The sequence below is a fragment of the Ceratotherium simum genome, chromosome 14 (genome assembly GCF_057802395.1).
Source record: "Ceratotherium simum simum isolate JZ-2026a chromosome 14, ASM5780239v1, whole genome shotgun sequence".
NCBI lineage: Eukaryota > Metazoa > Chordata > Mammalia > Perissodactyla > Rhinocerotidae > Ceratotherium > Ceratotherium simum.
Window position 1 is genome coordinate 6,837,294 of NC_141913.1, and position 20,531 is coordinate 6,857,824.

The 20,531-nt window shown below is 38.3% G+C and overlaps 1 protein-coding gene across 12 annotated transcripts in view; it reads right to left on the bottom strand.

The window, feature by feature from the left end:
- The window catches only part of LOC101394358 (nucleoporin SEH1), a 164,090-nt gene that overhangs the window by 81,359 nt on the left and 62,200 nt on the right, over window positions 1–20,531 (bottom strand). For all 12 annotated transcript variants that reach the window (XR_015554247.1, XM_087438931.1, XM_087438928.1 and 9 more), the window contains 2 exons: window positions 12,656–13,013; window positions 12,088–12,231 (listed from right to left, as the gene is read on the bottom strand). Coding sequence is in view for 11 of the 12 variants with exons in the window: in XM_087438931.1 (XP_087295057.1) it covers window positions 12,088–12,231; window positions 12,656–13,013 (502 nt within the window). In the remaining variant the exon portion in view is untranslated. The remainder of the gene's footprint in view (window positions 1–12,087; window positions 12,232–12,655; window positions 13,014–20,531) is intronic.

A 20,531-nucleotide genomic window follows, 5' to 3' on the forward strand; every position in this document is an offset into this window, starting at 1 on the left:
CACGCTAGTCATTCTTTCCCTAAATACAAGGATGGTTTCATTCAATTCCTCCATTATATATTTTATTTTTCCTGTAATAGTAGTATGCCCACATAGTTCAAAATTCAAAAGATCTATGTATGTATATTATACTTCAATGAAGAGCTTTAAGAACTTAACCAAAAGATGAAAAAGGGAATATAACACTGAAAAGCCGCCTCCTCACCCCACACCTCCAGAAGCAATGTATAAAGTACCCCTGAAGCCCCTCATTATTTGAATTTATTTATTTTTCAGTTCAAGTAGCTAGAGATTTCTGCAATCCATTTTCTTTCTTTTTTTTAAATCTCTCCATTGTATTTGTAAATACATGTGTGTCCTCCCATCTTCCACCTTTTTACACAAATATTAGAATATTTTATGTGCTTTTCTATGTCTTGGATTTTAAATAATTTCTTTTGGTGATCATTCCATATCAGTCCCTAAAGAGCTACTTTATCTTTTTTTATGGCCACAGGGTACTTCCCTGTATGGATGTACCTTATTTAATCAGTCCCCCATCCACATTGCTTCCAAACTTCTGTTATTATAAACAATGTGCAAGTACTAATCTTGCACATGCATCACATACCATTTGTGCAAGTGTATCTGAAGAAAAAATTCCCAAGACGACTGCTCAGTTACAAGGTATGTGCATTTGGAGAGATGGTGTCAAGATGGCAGCGTAGGTGGACTCTGAACTCACCTCCTCCCACGGACACAACAAATTTACAACTACTCTTGGAATAATTACCCCTGAGAGAGAACTGAAAACTGGATAAAAAGAACCCCCACAACAAGGGACAGTGCTGACTGAGGTAGAAGAGGCAGAAATCCCTTTCTGGAGAGAAAAAAGCCACCTTCAAGCTGCACCACCTCACGGCCCACTGGGAGCAATCTTAAGGTACAAAACCTTCCCTGGAGGAGTGGGGGATCTGAGCGGGAGAATGTTACCACAATAAACAACTTTTGGACTCAGCACAACCGACACAAGTGTCATAATATCTGGCTTTGCTGGCTATTAACAACAACGGGGAATACCACCAGAAAAGCTTTGGGACATAAGGGGAAAAAAAAAGACTGCTCTTAAAGGGCTCATGCACAAATTCACCCATTTCGGAAAGCGACCTAAAATCACCAGAAAGAAAGGTACACAGTTCTTTGGTGAAAAGAGACTCACTTGATAGCCTCTGGGTGCATCTTGGAGAGAGGAGAGACCTCCCCAGGGACTGGGACACTGGCGGCAGCTATTACTGTGACCTAGTACAGGAGTACTGACACAGACGCTGGCAGATGCCACTGGATTTCTTCCCTTGGCCTGTTATCGAAGGCGTCTGCCCCACCCACTAGAGCACGGATTTAATCCAGCTCAGCCAGGGCAGGCAGTCTGCCCTGGGGACTGGCCTCAAACCAAGAACAAGCCTTTGGGCAACTTGTGGGCCTGCACAGGCAGGGTGTGTGGGACCTCTGCAGGGGGATAAGTGGGTCTGCCTCTGAGGGGTAGGGCATGTGAGAGGGGTGGGCCTGCGTTGGCAGAGTATATGGAGCCTCTGCAGTGGAGCAACTGGGACCACTTAATCGGGTCGGGGTGTGCACACGGGGCAAGATTGTGTTGACGAGGTGTGTGGTCCTGCAGGCACTGGAGCTTGTCAGCTGCAGCAAACTTGTGCTTCTCAAACACTCTCATAAAGAATCAGCCCCACCTTCAAAAGCCTGAAAAAACTGGGTGCTCCCATGCCTGGGCTGCCCCACTCGGCTGCAATGCTGAGAGAGCTGACAACAGCCTTGCAGGCCAGAGGCCTACAGCAATTGTAAGCCCCTGAGCCTAACAACCAGCCACGCTGGGGGCCTACTTAACAGAAAAACTGCAACAAGAATGTGCTATTAGACCTTGCAACCAACTGTGCTGGGGTTCCCCACACCCAGTAAAGTGTCTGAAGGGTCCAGAGCAGCCACATGGCAGCTGAGCATTACAACCAGTCAGGCAGGGGGACAGCCTCGCCTCCCCAGGCAACTGCAGGAAGAGCAACCCCGCCACAATAAAAGGACATACATAGCCCACACAGGGGACACTCCTGGAACTTTTGGAACTGATGACAAGAGGGAAGCAGAATGCTGGGCCACAGAGGCATCTCTTACATAAGGCCACCTATCCAAGATCAGGAGACATGGCTGACCTACCTAATACACAGATATAAGCATGGAGAAAGAGATAAAATGAGGAGACAAAGGAATACATTCCAAGTAAGGGAACAAAACAAAACCCCAGAAAAAGAAACAGAGATAAACAATCTGAAAAAGAAATAACAATCTACCTGACAAAGAGTACAAACTAAGAGTCATAAAGATGCTCACTGATGGTGGGAGAAGAATGGATGAACTCAGAGAGAACTCCAACAAAGAACTGGAAAATATAAAAAAGAACCAATGAGAAATGAAGAATACAACACTGGAAATGAAAAATGCACTAGTGGGACGTAATAGTAGAGTTGATGATACAGAAGATTGGATCCGCGAGCTGGACCAAAGACTAAAGGAAATCACCCAAGCTGAACAGATAAAAGAAAAAAGAATGAAAAAGAATGAGGACAGTCTAATGGACCTCTGGGACAACATCAAGCGCACTAACATCCACATTATAGGTGGCGCAGAAGGAGAAGAGACAGACAAAGGAGCAGAGAATCTATGTGAGGAAATAATAGTTGAAAACTTTCCTAACCTAAGGAAGGAGACAGACATCCCGGTACAGGAACACAGAGAGCAACAAACCAGATAAACCCAAAGAGGCCCACACCAAGACACGTTATAATTAAAATGTCAAGAATTAAAAATAAAGAGAAAATCCTAAAAGCCACAAGAGAAAGGCAACAAGTTACATACAAAGGAAACCCCATAAGGCTATCAGCTGGCTTCTCAGCAGAAACCTTACAGGCTAGAAGGGTGTGGCATGATATATTTAAAGTACTGAAAGGAAAAAACTTACAGCCAAGAATACTCTACCCAGAAAGCTTATCATTCAGAATGGAAGGAGAGATCAAGAGTTTCCCAGACAAGCAAAAACTAAAAGAGTTTATCACCAAGAAAGCAGCCTTACAAGAAATGCTAAAGGGACTCATTTGTGGAAAAGAGAAGACCACAAATAGGAATAAGAAAATTATCACCAAAAAAAAAGCAATAAAATCACTGGTAAAGGCAAATATACAGTAAAAGTAGCAGATCAACCACCTGCTAACACGAAGGTCAAAAGACAAAAGTACTGGGGGCCGGGCCAGCGGTGCCAGAAGTTAAGTGTGCATGCTCCGCTGCAGCAGCCCGGGGTTCGCCAGTTTGGATCCCGGGTGCGCAGTGACGCACCGCTCGTCAAGCCATGCTGTGGCGGCATCCCATATAAAGTAGAGGAAAATGGGCATGGATGTTAGCCCAGGGCCAGTCTTCTTCAGCAAAAAGAGGAGGATTGGCAGATGTTAGCTTAGGGCAGATCTTCCTCACAAAAAAAAAAAAGACAAAAGTACTAAAATGATCTATTTCCATGATAAGATGGTAATGGATATGCACACACAAAAAAAAGAAGTTAGATATGATATCAAAAACATAAAATGTGGGGGCCGGCCTGGTGACGTAGTGGTTAAGTTTGCATGCTCCGCTTCAGTGGCCCGGGCTTCACAGGTTTGGATCCCAGGCATGGACCTACGCACTGCTCATCAAGCCATGCTGTGGCAGGCGTCTCACATATAAAGTAGAGGAAGATGGGCACAGATGTTAGCCCAGGGCCAATCTTCCTCAGCAAAAAGAGGAGGATTAGCAACAGATGTTAGGTCAGGGCTAATCTTCCTCACACACACACACACACACACAAAAAACATAAAATGTGGGAGGATGGGAGTAAAAATGAAAAGCTTCTAGCAAGAGGTCAAACTAAAGTGACCGTCAACCTAATACAGATTGCTATCTACTTAGGTTATTCTATATGAACCTTATGGTAACCATAAACCAGAATCCTATAATAAATACACAAAAAATTAAGAGAAAAAAACCCCAGCACAATACTAAAGAAAGCCATCAAACCACAAGAGAAGAGAGCAACAGAAGAAGAAAGGAACAGAGAAGAACTACTAAAACATCTAGAAAAAAAGTAACAAAATGGCAATAAGTACATTCTTAGCAATAGCTACTTTAAATGTTAATGGACTAAATGCTCCAATCAAAAGGCATAGGGTGGTTGATTGGATAAAAATACAAGACCCATATATATGCTGCATACAAGAAACACACTTCAGATCTAAAGACACTCAGAAAACGAAAGTGAAGGACTGGAAAAGATACTCCATGCAAATGGCAATGAACAGAAAGCTGGGGTAGCAATCCTTCTATCAGACAAAATGGATTTTAAAACAAAAACTGTAACAAGAGACAAACAAGAGCACTACATAATGATCAAGGGAACAATCCAACAAGAGAATATAACACTTGTAAATATCTACGCACCCAACATAGGAGGACCTAAATATATAAAGCAATTATTAACAGACATAAAAGGAGAAATAGAGAGCAAGAAAATAGTAGGAGACTTTAACACTGCACTTACACCAACGGACAGATCATCCAAAGAGAAAATCAATAAGGAAACATTGGCCTTAAATGATACATTAGACCAGTTGGACTTACTAGATATACACAAAACATTCCATCCAAAAATCAAAGAATACACATTCTTTTTGAATGCACATGGATGTTATGAGAGGTTCGGGGATTCGATCGGAGACGTAAAAGACACTTTCCACTCCAAACAAATGGACTGAAGGTATATTTTATTATATAGAGGATAGTAAAGGTGACAGTCTGCAAACAGATCCAAATAGGTCAAATATTAAGAGGGAAAAAACATCAGCCCGACTGGAAAGGGAAAACACCCACATCGGCTGAAGAGAAATGACACAAATCAACCAGAAAGAGAAACACCAGGTTAACCGAAAAGAGAACACATCAAATCAATTACTTCATATCAAATCAATTACTTCACATCAAATCAGTTACTCACAACATCCACGCCCCACTGCCGGGAGAGCTCTGGCAATCGACGCGGCTGGGCAAGGATCACACGTCCTGGGCAAGGTGTCCCTTCCACAGGTGGAACTCTCTCTAGGTGGAACTCTCCCTGAGGCTCAGTTTCCAGCAGTTTTTATACCATCAGTAATTTTCAGAGTAAGCAATTACAGAGTTTGCAGAGCAAGCATTTAGTGTTCCCATGCACAAATGGTCATCAGTGGCGTACGTGCACTGAGCCCCCTGGCTAACGGCCCAGCCCAGTAGTTGCGTACGTGCATTGTTCTCTTTGGTTATCGTCCTAGCCCGGCACAGATGGCCAGTCCATTCCAGGCCACGACGCTCCAAGAGCCTTGAAATGTTACAACTTGCAACCCTCTCCGTGGGAGAAAGGCCAGTTCCCGGGAAAAGGCCAGTTCCCACCACACAGAAAGCAGCCTTGTATTTCTTTGTTGTGCTGGTGGCTGTAGGTCAATGGAGTGGCCAAACATGGCTGTACTCATGTCAAGACAATGGAACATTCTCCAGGATAGATCACACATTAGTTCACAAAACAAGTCTCAATAACTTTAAGAAGACTGAAATGATACCAAGCATCTTTTCTGACCACAACAGTAAAAAACTAGAAATCAACTATAGGAAGAAAATCAGAAAAGCCACAAATATGTGGAGATTAAACAAAATGCTACTGAACAACGACTGCGTCAATGGGGAAATCAAAAAATACCAGGAGACAAATGAAAATGAAAATACAACACGCCAAAATTTACGGAATACAGCAAAAGTGGTCATAAGAGGAAAGTTTATAGCAATACAGGCCTACCTAAACACACAAGAAAAATCGCAAACAATCTACCAGTGCACCTAAAGGAACTGGAAAAAGAAAAACAAAGGCCAAAAACAGTAGAAGGAAAGAACAATAAAAATCAGAGCAGAAATAAATGAAGTACAGACTAAAAAAAATTAGAAAAAAAATCAATGAAACTAAGAGCTGGTTCTTTGAAAGGATAAACAAAATTGACAAACCTTTAGCTAGACTCACCAAGAAGAAAAGAGAGACCGCTCAAATAGATAAAATGAGAAATAAAAGAGGAGAAATTACAATGTCCACTGTACAATGTACATTGTCCTCAGAAATACAAAAGATTATAAGAGAATACTACAAAAAGCAATATGCCAACAAATTGGATAACCTAGAAGAAATGGATAAATACTTATAATCATACAACCTTCCAAAACTGAATGAAGAAGAAACAGAGAATTTGAACCATCCAATCACCAGTAAGGAGATCGAAACAGTAATCAAAAACCTCCCAAAAAACAAAAGTCCAGGACCCAAGTGCTTCCCTGGTGAATTCTACCAAACATTCAAAGAAGACTTAATACCTATCCATCTCAAACTCTTCCAAACAATTGAAGAGGAGGGGAAGCTTCCTAACTTATTCTACGAGGCCAACATTACCCTGATACCAAAACCAGACAAGGATATCACAAAAAACGAAAATTACAGGCCAATATCACTGATGAACATTGATGCAAAAATCCTCAACAAAATACTAGCTAGCAAACTGAATACAACAATACATTAAAAAGATCATACACCATAACCAAGTGGGATTTTTTCCAGGGATGCAGGGATGGTTCAACATCTGCAAATCAATCAACACGATACACCAACCACATTAACAAAATGAAGAATAAAAATCACATGATCATCTCAATAGATGCAGAGAAAGCATTTGACAAGATACAGCATCCATTTACGATAAAACCTCTGAATAAAATGGGTATAGAAGGAAAGTACCTCAACATAATAAAGGCCATATATGACAAACCCACAGCTAACATCATTCTCAATGGAGAAAAACTGAAAGCTACCCCTCTAAGAACAGGAACCAGACAAGGATGCCCACTTTTGCCAATCTTATTTAACACAGTATTGGAAGTCCTAACCAGAGCAATCAGGCAAGAAAAAGAAATAAAAGGAACCCAAATCAGAAAGGAAGAAGTGAAACTGTCACCATTTGCAGATGACATGATTTTATATATAGAAAACCCTAAGAATCCACCAAAAAACTTTTAGAAATAATAAATGAATATGTTAAAGTTGCAGGACACAAAATCAACATGCAAAAATCAGTTGTGTTTCTATACACTAACAATGAAGTAGCAGAAAGAGAAATTAAGAACACAATCCCACTAACAATTACAACAAAAAGAATAAAATATCTAGGAATAAACTTAACCAAGGAGGTGAAAGACTCATATACCAAAAACTATAAAACACTGTTGAAAGAAACAGAAGACACAAAGAAATGGAAAGGTATTCCATGCTCTTGGAAAGGAAGAATTAACATAGTTAAAATGTCCATACTTGCTAAAGCAATCTACAGATTCAATGCAATCCCTATCAAAGTTCCAATGACATTTTTCACAGAAATAGAACAAAAAATCCTAAAATTTATGTGGCACAACAAAAGACCCCGAGTAGCAAAAGGAATCCTGAGAAAAAAAAACAAAGCTGGAGGTATCACACTCCCTGATTTCAAAATATACTACAAAGGTATAGTAAGCAAAACAGCATGGCACTGGCACAAAAACAGACACACAGATCAATGGAACAGAATCGAGAGCCCAGAAATAAACCCATACATCTATGGACAGCTAATTTTCAACAAGGGAGCCAAGAACATACAATGGAGAAAGGAAAGTCTCTTCAATAAGTGGTGCTGGGAAAACTGGACAACCACATGCAAAAGAATGAAAGTAGACTATTATCTTATACCATACACAAAAAATTAACTCAAAATGGATTAAAGACTTGAATGTAAGACCTGAAACCATGAAACTTCTAGAAGAAAACATAGGCAGTACACTCTTTGACATCAGTCTTAGCAGCATATTTTGAAGTAACATGTCTAACCGGGCAAGAGAAACAATAGAAAAAGTAAACAATTGGGACTACGTCAAGCTAAGAATCTCCTGCACAGCAAAGGAAACCATCAACAAAACGAAAAGACAACCTAACAATTGGGAGAAGATATTTGCAAACCACATATCTGATAAGGGGTTAATAGCCAAAATACAGAAAGAACTCATACATCTCGACAACAAAAAGCTAACAACCCTATTAAAAAACAGGCAACAGATCTGAACAGACTTTTCTCCAAAGAAGATATACTGATGGCCAACAGGCACAAGAAAAGATGTTCAACATTACTAAGTATCGGGGAAATGCAAACCACAACTACAATGAGATCATCTCACACCCATGAGGACGGCTATACTTAACAAGACAGGAAATAAGTGTTGGAGAGGATGTGGAGACAATGGAACTCTCATACACTGCTGGTGGGAGTGCAAACTGGTACAGCCTCTATGAAAAACAGTATAAAGATTCCTCAAAAAATTAAGAATAGAAATACCATACTATCCAGCTATCCCACTAATACTAATGGGTATTTATTCAAAGAACATGAAAACACAGATGCGTAAAGATATATGCACCCTTATGTTCATTGCAGCACTATTCACAATAGCCAAGACTTGGAAGCAACCTAGGTGTCCATCAGGGACAAACAGATAAAGATGATGTGGTATATATACACAATGGAATACTACTCAGCCATTAAAAAGGACGAAATCTGGCCATTTGTGACAACGCGCATGGACCTTGAGGATATTATGCTAAGTGAAATAAGTCAGAGGGAGAAAGTCAAACACCATATGATCTCGCTCATAAGCAGAAGATAACAACAAGAAAAACAAACACACAGAGGCAGAGATTTAACTGGTGGTTACCAGAGTGGAGGGAAGAGGGCGAAAGGGGTGATTAGGCACATACGTATGGTGACGGATTGTAATTAGTCTTTGGGTAGTGAACATGATGTAATCTACAGAGAAATCGAAATATAAAGATGCACCCGAAATTTATATAATGTCATAAACCAATGTTACCGCAATAAAAAAAAGGTATGTGCATTTTTAGTTTTGCTTGATGCTGCAATACTGCTCTACCTAGAGGCTGTGCCTATAAAGTACTACAATACCTGTTTCCCTCATACTCTTGCCAACACAGTTTTATCACCAAACGTTTGAATCACTGACAATGAAATAACAGAAAAATAGTATCACAAGGTGGTTTTACTTTGCATTTCTTTCCATGAGTAAGAATGAACTTTTTTTGTATATTTAACAACCATTTTTATTCCTTTTTCTATAAATTGTCTGTTTACATCCTTTGTCCACTTCTATACTGAGTAGTTGGTCTTTTTCTTATCATTTATTAGAACTATTTACATACTAGAGAAACAGGCCCGTAATCTGTAATACAAATTGCAATTCTTTTTTCTCAGTTTGATCACTAATTTTTAAAAACGTCTTACCAAAGCTTAATATACACATGAAAAGTATATATAAGTATACAACTCAATGAATTTTCACAATCTGAACACATTTGTATAGCCACATCAACACCCCAGATCAAGAAACAGAACACTGCCAACACCCAAAAAGCCCCTCAAGCTTCCTTCCTGTCACCACATGCCTGCCCAAGGGTAACCACTATCATTACTTCTTACTCCACAGGGCAGGGGATGTTTGACTGTACAGAATTTAAACATATATGTAATTCTAAATAAACAGAATTATATAGTATGTTTTCTTAGTCAGCCTTATTTCATTTGACGTATTTGTGAAATTCACCCATGTTGTTGCAAGTAGCTACACATCATTCATTCCCATTGCTACATAGCATTCCAGTGTATGAATAAACACAATACATTCCATTGCTAATGGGAATTCGGGAGTTTCACACAATCCATTCCATTGTTAATGGGAATTTTGGAGTTTCACACAATCCATTCTATCGTTAATGAGAATTTGGGAGTTTCTAGTTTGGGGCTAATACATGTAGTACTGCAATAAACATTTTAGTCTTTGTCTTTTAGTGAATATATACACTCTATATACTGGGTATATACTCAGGTGTAGAATTACTGGGTCATATAGTATGAAGATCTTGAAGTTCACCTTCACAAGACACTGTCAAACAAGTTTCCAAAATGGTTGTATCAATTTACACTTCCACCAGCAACACATGAGAATTCCATGAGCACTGACTTTTTAAATGTAAAAGTCAAATATCCACTGGCCAGTCTGCACTCTCTCGTCCTTTGTAAATCAAGATATCTTGAGCAAGCTCTAACTGTAACTTAACCTCCAATTTCTTTCTTTTTTTTTTTTTTTTTTGTGAGAAAGATCAGCCCTGCGCTAACATCCATGCTAATCCTCCTCTTTTTGCTGAGGAAGACCGGCTCTGAGCTAACATCTGTTGCCAATCCTCCTCCTTTTTTTCCCCAAAGCCCCAGTAGATAGTTGTATGTCATAGTTGCACATCCTTCTAGTTGCTGTATGTGGGACGCAGCCTCAGCATGGCCGGAGAAGCGGTGCGTCGGTATGCACCCAGGATGCGAACCCAGGCCGCCAGTAGCGGAGCACACGCACTTAACCGCCAAGCCACGGGGCTGGGCCCCCTCCAATTTCTGACTTATATTTCCAACTACTGACTATCCCCACCTCAAACCACAATCATCCAAAATTCTACTTCTGATTTTCCCCATCTCAGTTAAGGGTATTGCTATTTTCTCAAACAACTCAGACCACAAACCTCAATGTTCTTGCCTAATATCCCCTAAAATCCAGTCACCAAATCGTAACCATTTTACTTCCACATCTTTCATTAGCTACTTTCTTTTCATTCTCACTGTGACACTTACAACATCCTAAGGAGTCTCCCACTCAACTGACCACCGTTGCCAGAATAAGTCTCACAAAAGCAAGTTGGACAAGCAAGTCTTCAGTGGCTCCCTACTGCTTACCAAACAAGCCTCAACTCTTTGGCATGGTAGTCAAAGCTCTACCCACTCCCTGGCCCCACTTTACCCCTCCAGCTTCATCTCTTCACCTCTCATTACTCTCCCCTTCTCATATCTTACCATAAATGCCAGCCACATTGGACTATTTTCCATTCTCAAAACATGCCCATGCTTTCTCATCTCATTCTCTCTCACTGGGTTTTCCATCCCTTTGGAATTTCTCATGCCCCCAAATATTCACCTGTTAAAACTCCACCTCAAAAGCCACCTCGTATGTGAAATCCTCTGCTAACCACTCATGCAAAAATTCTCTCTCCCCTAAATTCCAAAAGCGTTTGGTTTGTGTCTCTTATGATGCTGATGGCTGTTTTGTATTCTTGTCTGATAGTTTCTTAAGGGCTGGAAAAACGCCTTATTTATCTCTGTACTTTCACATCATTAGACATTTAGGAGGAGCTTAGTACAAGCAGCAATTAGAATAACTTCTTCCTCTGGCACCTTCTGAGCCTATTAAAAATAAGACTGGGCTTGACAGGCCACTGGATGCCTTTCCTCATCTCAGGTTTCGAGGTGCTCAGGTACTGGAGGCCTCGGTGGCACAGCAACATCTCCACAGACTAAGGCTCAAAATGTCGTGCATTCTGCAACCTAACCCAGTTGTTCCTTTCACCATCATAGATTCTGCTAAACAACAAACCTAACTGATGTTCCTAACACTCTCATCCTTTGAGATTTCATTCATCTTTCTCATCACTTTTCTCCCATCATTTCTACCACATTTCCTAGCTTTTGCTCCAAAATGGACTGGCTTTTGTAATTACTCATTTATCAGAATACTTCTTTTGTTCAAGACAGAATTTAAAAAGTGAGAAAGGAAAGCCTAAGCTGTCTTCCAACTCTACAATATGAAGGTTCTAAACTGAAGTAAAAGAGTGCTAGTCTGACTTGCTTAAGGAAAAGGCTCAGCTCATTCTGCAATGATTAGCACTGACTAACTCAAGCCTTTGTTCCTATAAAAACAAGTGAAGAGCCTAAGTATTATATATTCCAAAAGGGATTTTATGTGGCTAACCAACATATACAAAGTAATCTCAGAACACCATCAGAAACAATGAAAATGGTATAATGAAGTGGTTATCAATACACTTACAACCAGATCTGAAGTCTTCATTCATCTCATCAGTCAGAGACATGTTTAAATCTTGTTCTTTATTAAAAGATGTATAATAGGCAAGGTCAGTGACCCATCTGCCCTCTTCATTTTGATAGACTACACTCTGTGGTAGATCCATTTCTAAAAAATAAAATTCCAAAAATATCCAATGACACATGCAACAAATAAAATGATATAATATTCTTAAATAACTTTATTTACTTGACTTATCTTAGTTATCAACAGTACTAAAATCTGCCCAAATCTAGTTAGAGAAATGAAATCCATTTCCCCAAAAGCACCTCTCTGATGGTGGACAAGCCAGCCTAAATCACAGTAAAAGTCTATAATGGAGAATGAGGGAGAAAGGAAAAGAAGACTAAGACTTAAGAAAGGTACATTTCCACTAGATCTATGAATACAGATACCATTTTTTCATCTATAAAACACTTAAATATTTTAATATGAAAAACTAGGCAAGATCCATTTGGAAATATATTCTACTCCCAATATATAAACATTTTATATATTTCTTTACTTTTATTTAAAAAAAAAGCCCACTTACGATCTTTACTCTTTGGAATAGAGTCGTAACATTCACGTGTTCGCCTTTCGCTAGTTGGTAGCCGAAGAATATCAGTGGAATTAAATCCATTGTCACTAACAGGCTTCAAAGATTCTACGTCCACATTTTCTTGAATGGACACTTCGGGAGTCTCAGTGTCTAAACATCTATCCACAGGCAAAACTGTTTCTGAATCTGATGTCAAAGGCTTATTTTGATGAGGAGACCCTGCCTCCAGCTTTAAAGTGTCCGTTGAGTCAAAATCACCTTTATTGGCATTTGTATCATGAAAATAAACAGGGTTAAGTTTTGCATTAGCAGCGCTGATAGTCTTCACCAGAACTTCTCTTGTGCTTTCCTTTAAAAATCAACAACAGAGCAGCAGTAAGTTTTGTTTTTCATAACTCATTCCAAAATTTTATGGGAAAAAAACTATGTAGTTGACATAAAATGTTTATTATGTAAAGGAACAGACTATACAGTATTCACTGTATTCTTCCAGAATATATATGAACCAATGTTAAGCAATTTACCAAAACCAAAATTCATAATGTGGTCATGGCAAACATACATCAACAGATTCAGATACCAAAAGTGGGTTCGACATGTTCACTACATTACAGAATGTTAGAAATGTCAGTTTAACTTTTATAATTATTGCTAAAAGTCTCTACAAGGATGGTAAGCCCATTACTCTGACCAGCCTTATAAAATATGAATAATAGCCCTTGAAAACAGATGTTAATATCTTTTAATAAGAGTAAAATAGAAAATAGTATAAATGGGGTCCCTGAGGAGTCCAATAACAATTGCATTAGACATGGCAAATTAAGCCAGTGCCTCAAAACCATGCCCTCCAATATTCTTTCCCAAATGGCATGTCTCATTCTTTCCTAGAATAACAACTACTGAAAAGGAAAGCTCAAGTGCCTACAATACTCTTTTTAGATATTCAGCTACCACCATTACCTCAAGTGCCAATAAAGCCTATAAGAGCAGTCTTTTCTGTCGTAAGATGTAGGATGACAAAAACAGCCTCATAGGCAAAGTTTTTTAAAGTTAAAATACTAAAAGGAGGTAGTTCTGTATAAAAGAAAAGATGCTGGGTTTGAAATAAAGTCATAGGTTTAAATCCTAGTGCCACCATTTATTAACTGGTTAATTTTCAACAATGTTGTTCAAAAATTAAACTTACATCTCTACCTTATATCAAAATTAATTCCAGATGGCTTAAAGATTTAGATGTAAAAGTACCCAGAGAAAAATACAGATGGATCATTTTGTATTCTTCAGCAGATAACATCTTCTAAGTGTAACACTCTCGTGGGTTAAATTGTGTCTCCCAAAAAAGGATATGTCCAAGTCTTAACCCCAGGTACCTGTACATTATGCTCTTATTCAGAAACAGGGTCTTTGTAGATGTAATTAAGTTAAGGATTTTGAGATGAGATCATCTTAGATTTAAGATGGGCCTTAAACCCGGTGAGTAGTGTCCTCATACGAGAAAGGAGAGGAAGATCTCAGAGGGACACAGAGACAGAGTGGGAAAGGCCACATGAAGATGAAAGCAGGTACTGGAGTGATGCTGCTACAGCTAAGGAACACCAGAAGCCACTAGAAGCTGGAAAAAGCAAGGAAGGAGCCTTTGGAGGGAGGTTAGCCCTTCCAACATCTTGATTTCAGACTTTCGGCCTCTAGAACAGTGAGAATAAATTTCTGTTGTTTTAAGCGAGCAAAATTTTGGTAATTTGTTCCGGCAGCCCTAGGAAACTAATACAAACACTAAAGCCTAAAACACATAAGAATCAGCAGAGGGAAGACCACGGGAAGACATAAGGAGAAGACGGCCATCTACAAGCCAAGAAGAGAAGCCTAAGAAGAAAACAACCCTGCCAAAGCCTTGATTTCGGATTTCTCCAGAACTGTGAGAAAATAAATTTCTGTGGTTTGAGCCAAAAAATTAAATAAATTAATAAAATGTGTAAGGATCAAAATATCACCTTAACATTGAAACTTATAAAAACAATAGTTAAAATATGAATAGCCCGATTTAAAAAAAGACAAGAGAGAAAAGAAATACCATTTAAAACTAGATAATTATTTTTCATATATGATACAAGCAAGGATTAAAAAGAACCAGAATCTGGGAAACTAGCTCTCTCCTCAGTAAAGCAACTTAAAACAATCTTGAATAAAGAATGCAGTCAGGTGACGACGGTCTCTGGAGTCACTGTACTCTTTGATAAAGTATGCTTGAACCCTTTATGTGCTTGGCCAAGGAGCCAATGGTGGCAAAGCTACTACCTGTGGGATTATGACTGAACGCCTCTAAGTAAGAATCACACCCAGGTGGAACAATATGACAGCAGTGCAGAGCCACGGATAGCTAGTCTCTCGCCCCACAGACAATGCTTCGTTGGTGGGAAACCTGGTGTTCAACCATTTGTAGATGACCCGCTTCTGGGTCCCTTGCTGCAATCTATTTAAAGACAGCCCTCAACACAAGGGTGTGTAAAAAAAAAAAGAAAAAAAGAAGAAAGGGAGAAAAAACAAACAAAAGAAAAGAATGGAGCTGCTCTGACAGTTTTTAAACCTAAACACAAAAAAGGTCTTTGTTTACACTTTGACAGTATAACTCTCTTAGCAAAACTTAAGAGTTAGGAAATGTCAAGAAAAAAAAAAAAGAAAAGCAATTCAAAGGTCTCTTAGGAAGTGGGTTTTGAGAGGAGGTAATGAAAGTATTTGAAAGTCCCATCTTATTAGATTCTAAGGGAAACAGAGGCAACAAAGCACCCTGGTGGGAATGTGCTGGTATTGTCTCAAACTAGCTGAGAAATTTGTTCAATAATAAATTAGGGAAAAGAAAGTTTGCCCTCTAAGAATGGAAAAATAAAAGGTTAGATTCTATGAAGGATGCTATTTTAAGATTTGCCATTATTGTATGTGCCATTATGAAAGAAAACATTAAACTGTGACATATCAGTAACTGTAAGACACATGATTTTGGAAATATTAAAATATAAAAAAAGGTGTATTTTAAAATCAATGGAAAATGATAACAGAACTTCCAAATAAACAAGGAAGAAAAATTGGGGAGGGAGAGAAAGTGAGACAGGGATGAACAGCGCAATAAAAAATTTGAAAATGATAAAAACAATGTAAAATAAATAATAAATGAAGTAAAACATAAAAATAAAATCAAGAACATTAATAATTATACTATTAAAGGATTAACTAGCTCATTAAAAAAACACAGATTATCTGATTACATTAAAAAAGAAAACCTAGCTACATGCTATTTATAAGAAATTCTCTAAATAAATGATAGAGAACAATTTTTAAAAATGGATGGAAAAGAAGATAACAAGCATATACAAAATAAAAGCAAGGGTATCAATACTAATATCATACAAAGGAGAATTTAAGGTTAAAAGCACAGGACAAAAGAAGGGCACTATTACTAAAAAGGTATAATCTTATAAACAAGGTTATAACAACCATAATCTTGTATGCATTAAACATAGCAGAGAAGTATATACAGAAAAAAACATTTGAGGTGTAAAAAAAATAATTTCGCAAAAATTCAATTAAAATTGGAGACTTTGATTTATCTTTTCTAGAATTGATACATTTAGTAGATAAAAATAAGAGTGATCATAGAGAAACTGAATAATGTAATAAATAGCCTGAACAAACAGCTATTTAAACATTCCTCAAAAAAAGCATTTAGTTTTCATTTTTTTTATGTCCATGAAATACATATATAAATATACACTTTACCTAAAACATTCAGAAGGGTTAGATTTTGCAGGTCAAATTCTGATTATAATCCTACAAAGTCAAAAATAAAAAGTAAGGTAACAAGGAGTGATGCAAGGGAAGATGGCAGAGGACAAAGCACCAGGAATCTGTCTTTCCACCTAGACAACGACGGTACCGTACTGGCAAAAACCTCTGAAATACAGTCATGTGTCACTTAACAACAGGGATATGTTCTAAAAAGTGTGTCATGGGGAGATTTCATCATTGTGCGAACATCATAACATGTACTTACACAAACCTAGATGGTATAGCCTACTACACACCTAGGCTATATGGTACTAATCTTATGGGACCACCATCATATATGTGGTCCGTTGTTGACCGAAATGTCATTATTCAGCCCGTGACTATAATTATTTTAGAACTCTGGAGACTATTTGACCACTTACAGCTACCAGAGAAAAAACTTGGCTGGTAAATTACAGTTAATGCCAGTCACTTTCAGGCTTCAGGATGATAGTGGCTACACATCCCCCACCCCCTAGTCCCAAAGCAAGCAACTGTGGGAAGGCAATCCGCGTTTTTAGTATGGGTTGCTGGAGCCAGGGAGGCAATAAGGATTTTGCCTCCATTTATCAGGTTTCTGTGTCGTGACTGCAGACTGCTGCTTCTGATCACAGAGCTGTAGGCACAGAGGCTGGCCACCATTGTTTCAACCCTCACCAGCTAAAATGGCCTCCAGCATATTTAAAGCAGTCACATCTGTTTCTTTGGACATTCAAAAACAACCATCTATAGAAGAGAATTAAGAGAACCACTGCAGACACCCAGGGAAAAATACAGGCTCAGAGAAGACCGGTAAAACCTTAAGCTTTCACCTCAGGCTGATCTCTGCATAGACACACTCTAAAAAATTAAATAAAAGTAAGCCCTAGAGAAAAGGGAAAATCTTACTTCCAGGGTTATCACACTGTAAGATTCAAATGTCTTATTTGCAACCCAAAAATCACCAGGCGTACAAAAAAACAGGAAAGCATGGTACATCAAAAGGAAAAAAATAAATCAACAGAAAATATACACAAGGAATCAGAATTACTAGACAAAGACTTTAAAACAACTGTCTTAAAGATGCTCACAGAGCTAAAGGAAGACATGGAGAAATAGGAAAATAATCTATGTACAAAATGAAAATATCAATAAAGATAATTATAAAAAGGAACCAAAAAGAAATTCTGAAACTAAAAAGTACAATAACTAAAATGAAAAATTAATTAGAGGGGTTCAAAAGCAGATCTGAGCAAGCAGAATAAAGGTTCAGCAAACCTGAAGATAGGTCAACTGAAATTACTGAGTCTTAAGAAAACTGAATTGAGCCTAAGGGACCTGTGGGATACCATCAAACGGACAAACAACGTATTGTGGGAATCACAGGAAAGAGAAAGGGGAAGAAAGAATATCTGAAGAAATAATGGCTGAAAATTTCCCGAAATTTGATGAAAGACAGGAATATAAACACCCAAGAAGCTCAACAAACTCCAAATGGGATAAATTCAAAGAAACCTATACCAAGACATGATAATCAAACTGTCAAAAGACAAAGAGAATCTTGAAGACAGCAAGAGAGAAGCTACTTGTCACATACAAGGAATCCTCAGTAAGATACCCAGCAGATTTCTCATCAGAAACTTTGGAGGCCAGAAGGCAGTAGGTTGATATATTCAAAGTGCTGAGAGGTGGAAAAAAACCTGTCAACCACGAATCCTGTATGTGGTAAAACTGTCCTTCAAAAAGGAGGGGAAAGGGGCCGACCCAGTGGCATAGTCGTTAAGTTCGCACACTCTGCTTCAGCAGCCCAGGGTTCGCGAGTTCAGATCCTGGATGCGGACCTACTCACCGCTCATCAAGCCATGCTGAGGTGGCATCCCACATAGAGCAAGTAGAAGGATGTACAACTGTGACATACAACTATCTACTGGGGCTTTGGGGAGGAAAAAAAGGAGGAAGATTGGCAACAGATATTAGCTCAGCGCTAATCTCCCACAAAAAAAAAATGAGGGAAAAATTAAGACATTCCCAGATAAACAAAAGCTGAGGGAGTTCTTTTTCATGAAACCTGCCCTGTAAGAAATGCTAAAGGCAGTCTTTCAGGTTAAAATGAAAGGACATTGGGCTGGCCCCGTGGCTTAGCGGTTAAGTGTGCGCACTCCGCTGCTGGCGGCCCGGGTTCGGATCCCGGGTACGCACCGACGCACCGCTTCTCCGGCCATGCTGAGGCCGCGTCCCACATACAGCAACTAGAAGGATGTGCAACTATGACATACAACTATCTACTGGGGCTTTGGGGGAAAAATAAATAAAAATTATAAAAATAAATAAATAAATAAATAAATAAAATGAAAGGACACTAGACAGTAACTCAAAGCCATATGAAGATAAAAAGATCTCCAGGAAAGGTAAATACATGGGCAATTATAAAAGCTAGTATTATCATAACTTTTGATTTGTAACTCCACTTTTAATTTTCTACATGATTTAAAAAACAAATGTATTTTTTTTTTTTTTAAAGATTTTATTTATTTTATTTTTCCCCCCAAAGCCCCAGTAGATAGTTATATATCATAGCTGCACATCCTTCTAGTTGCTGTATGTGGGACTCGGCCTCAGGATGGACGGAGAAGTGGTGCCTCGATGCGCACCCGGGATCCGAACCCGGGCCACCAGCATTGCAGCACGCGCACTTAACCACCAAGCCACAGGGCCGGCCAACAAATGTATTTTAAAAATTCCTAATCTATGTTATTGGGCACACAATGTATAAAGATGTAATCTGTGACATCATTACCAAAAGAGGGAGAGGATGGAGCTATACAGGAGGAAAGATTTTATATATAATCGAAGTTAAGTTGGTATAAATTCAAATTAGAATGTAATAACTTTAGGATATTAAACGTAATACCCATAGTAACCACAAAGAAAACAGTTACAAGTATACACAAAAGGAAATGAGAAAACAATCAAAATGTTTTCTACAAAAAATTAATTAAACACAAAAGTCGGCAGCAATGGAAGAAATGAAGGATAAAAAAAGCTATAATGCATAGAGAATACACATAGCAAAATGGCAAAAGTCCCTCCTTATTGGTAATTACTTTAAATGTTAATGGCTTAAACTCTCCAATCAAAAGACAGAGTTTGGCAGAATGGATAAAAACACATAATCCAACTATATGCTGTCTCAAGAGACTCACTTTAGATTCAAAGATGCAAATAGGTTGAAAGTGAAAGGATGGAAGAAGATATTCCATGCAAATAGTAACCAAAAGAAAGCTGGGGTGGCTATAACATCAGATAAAGTAGATTTAAATCAAAAAAAGGTTACAAGAGACAAAAAAGGACATTATATATTAATAAAAATTTTGATATAGCAAGAAGATATAATAATTATAAACATTTACACACCTAATAACAGACTCTCAAAATATATGAGGCTAAAACTGACAGAACTGAAGGGAGAAATAGCCAGTTCTACAATACTGGTTGGAGACTTTAATACTCCACGTTCAATTATGCATAGAACAAGCAGTCAGAAGATAAGTAAGAAAACAGAGAACTTGAACAACAAAATAAACCAATGAGATGTCAAAGACATACACAGAATACTCCACTCAATAACAGAACACACATTCCTCAAGGGCACATGTGAATTTCTCCAGGATAGACCATATGATAAGCCACAAAACAAGTCTCAACAGATATATAAAAAGATAGATATCATACAAAGTATCTTCTCCAAATCACAACAGGATGAAGTTAGAAATTAAAAAAAAAAAAAACTGGAAAATTCACAAAATGTACAAATTAAACAATACACTTTTAAACAACCAATGGGTGAAACAGAAATGACAAAAGAAATTAGGAAAATACCTACAAAGATGAAAGAAAACCAAATAAAGCATACCAAAACTTACTGGATGCAGTGAAAGCACTGGTCTTAGGAAACAGCTATCAATGCCTACATTAAAAAAGAAGATAAATCTCAAATCAATAACCTAACTTTATACCCTAAAGAACTAAAAAAGAAGAGCAAACTAAACCCAGAGTTAGCAAAGGAAGG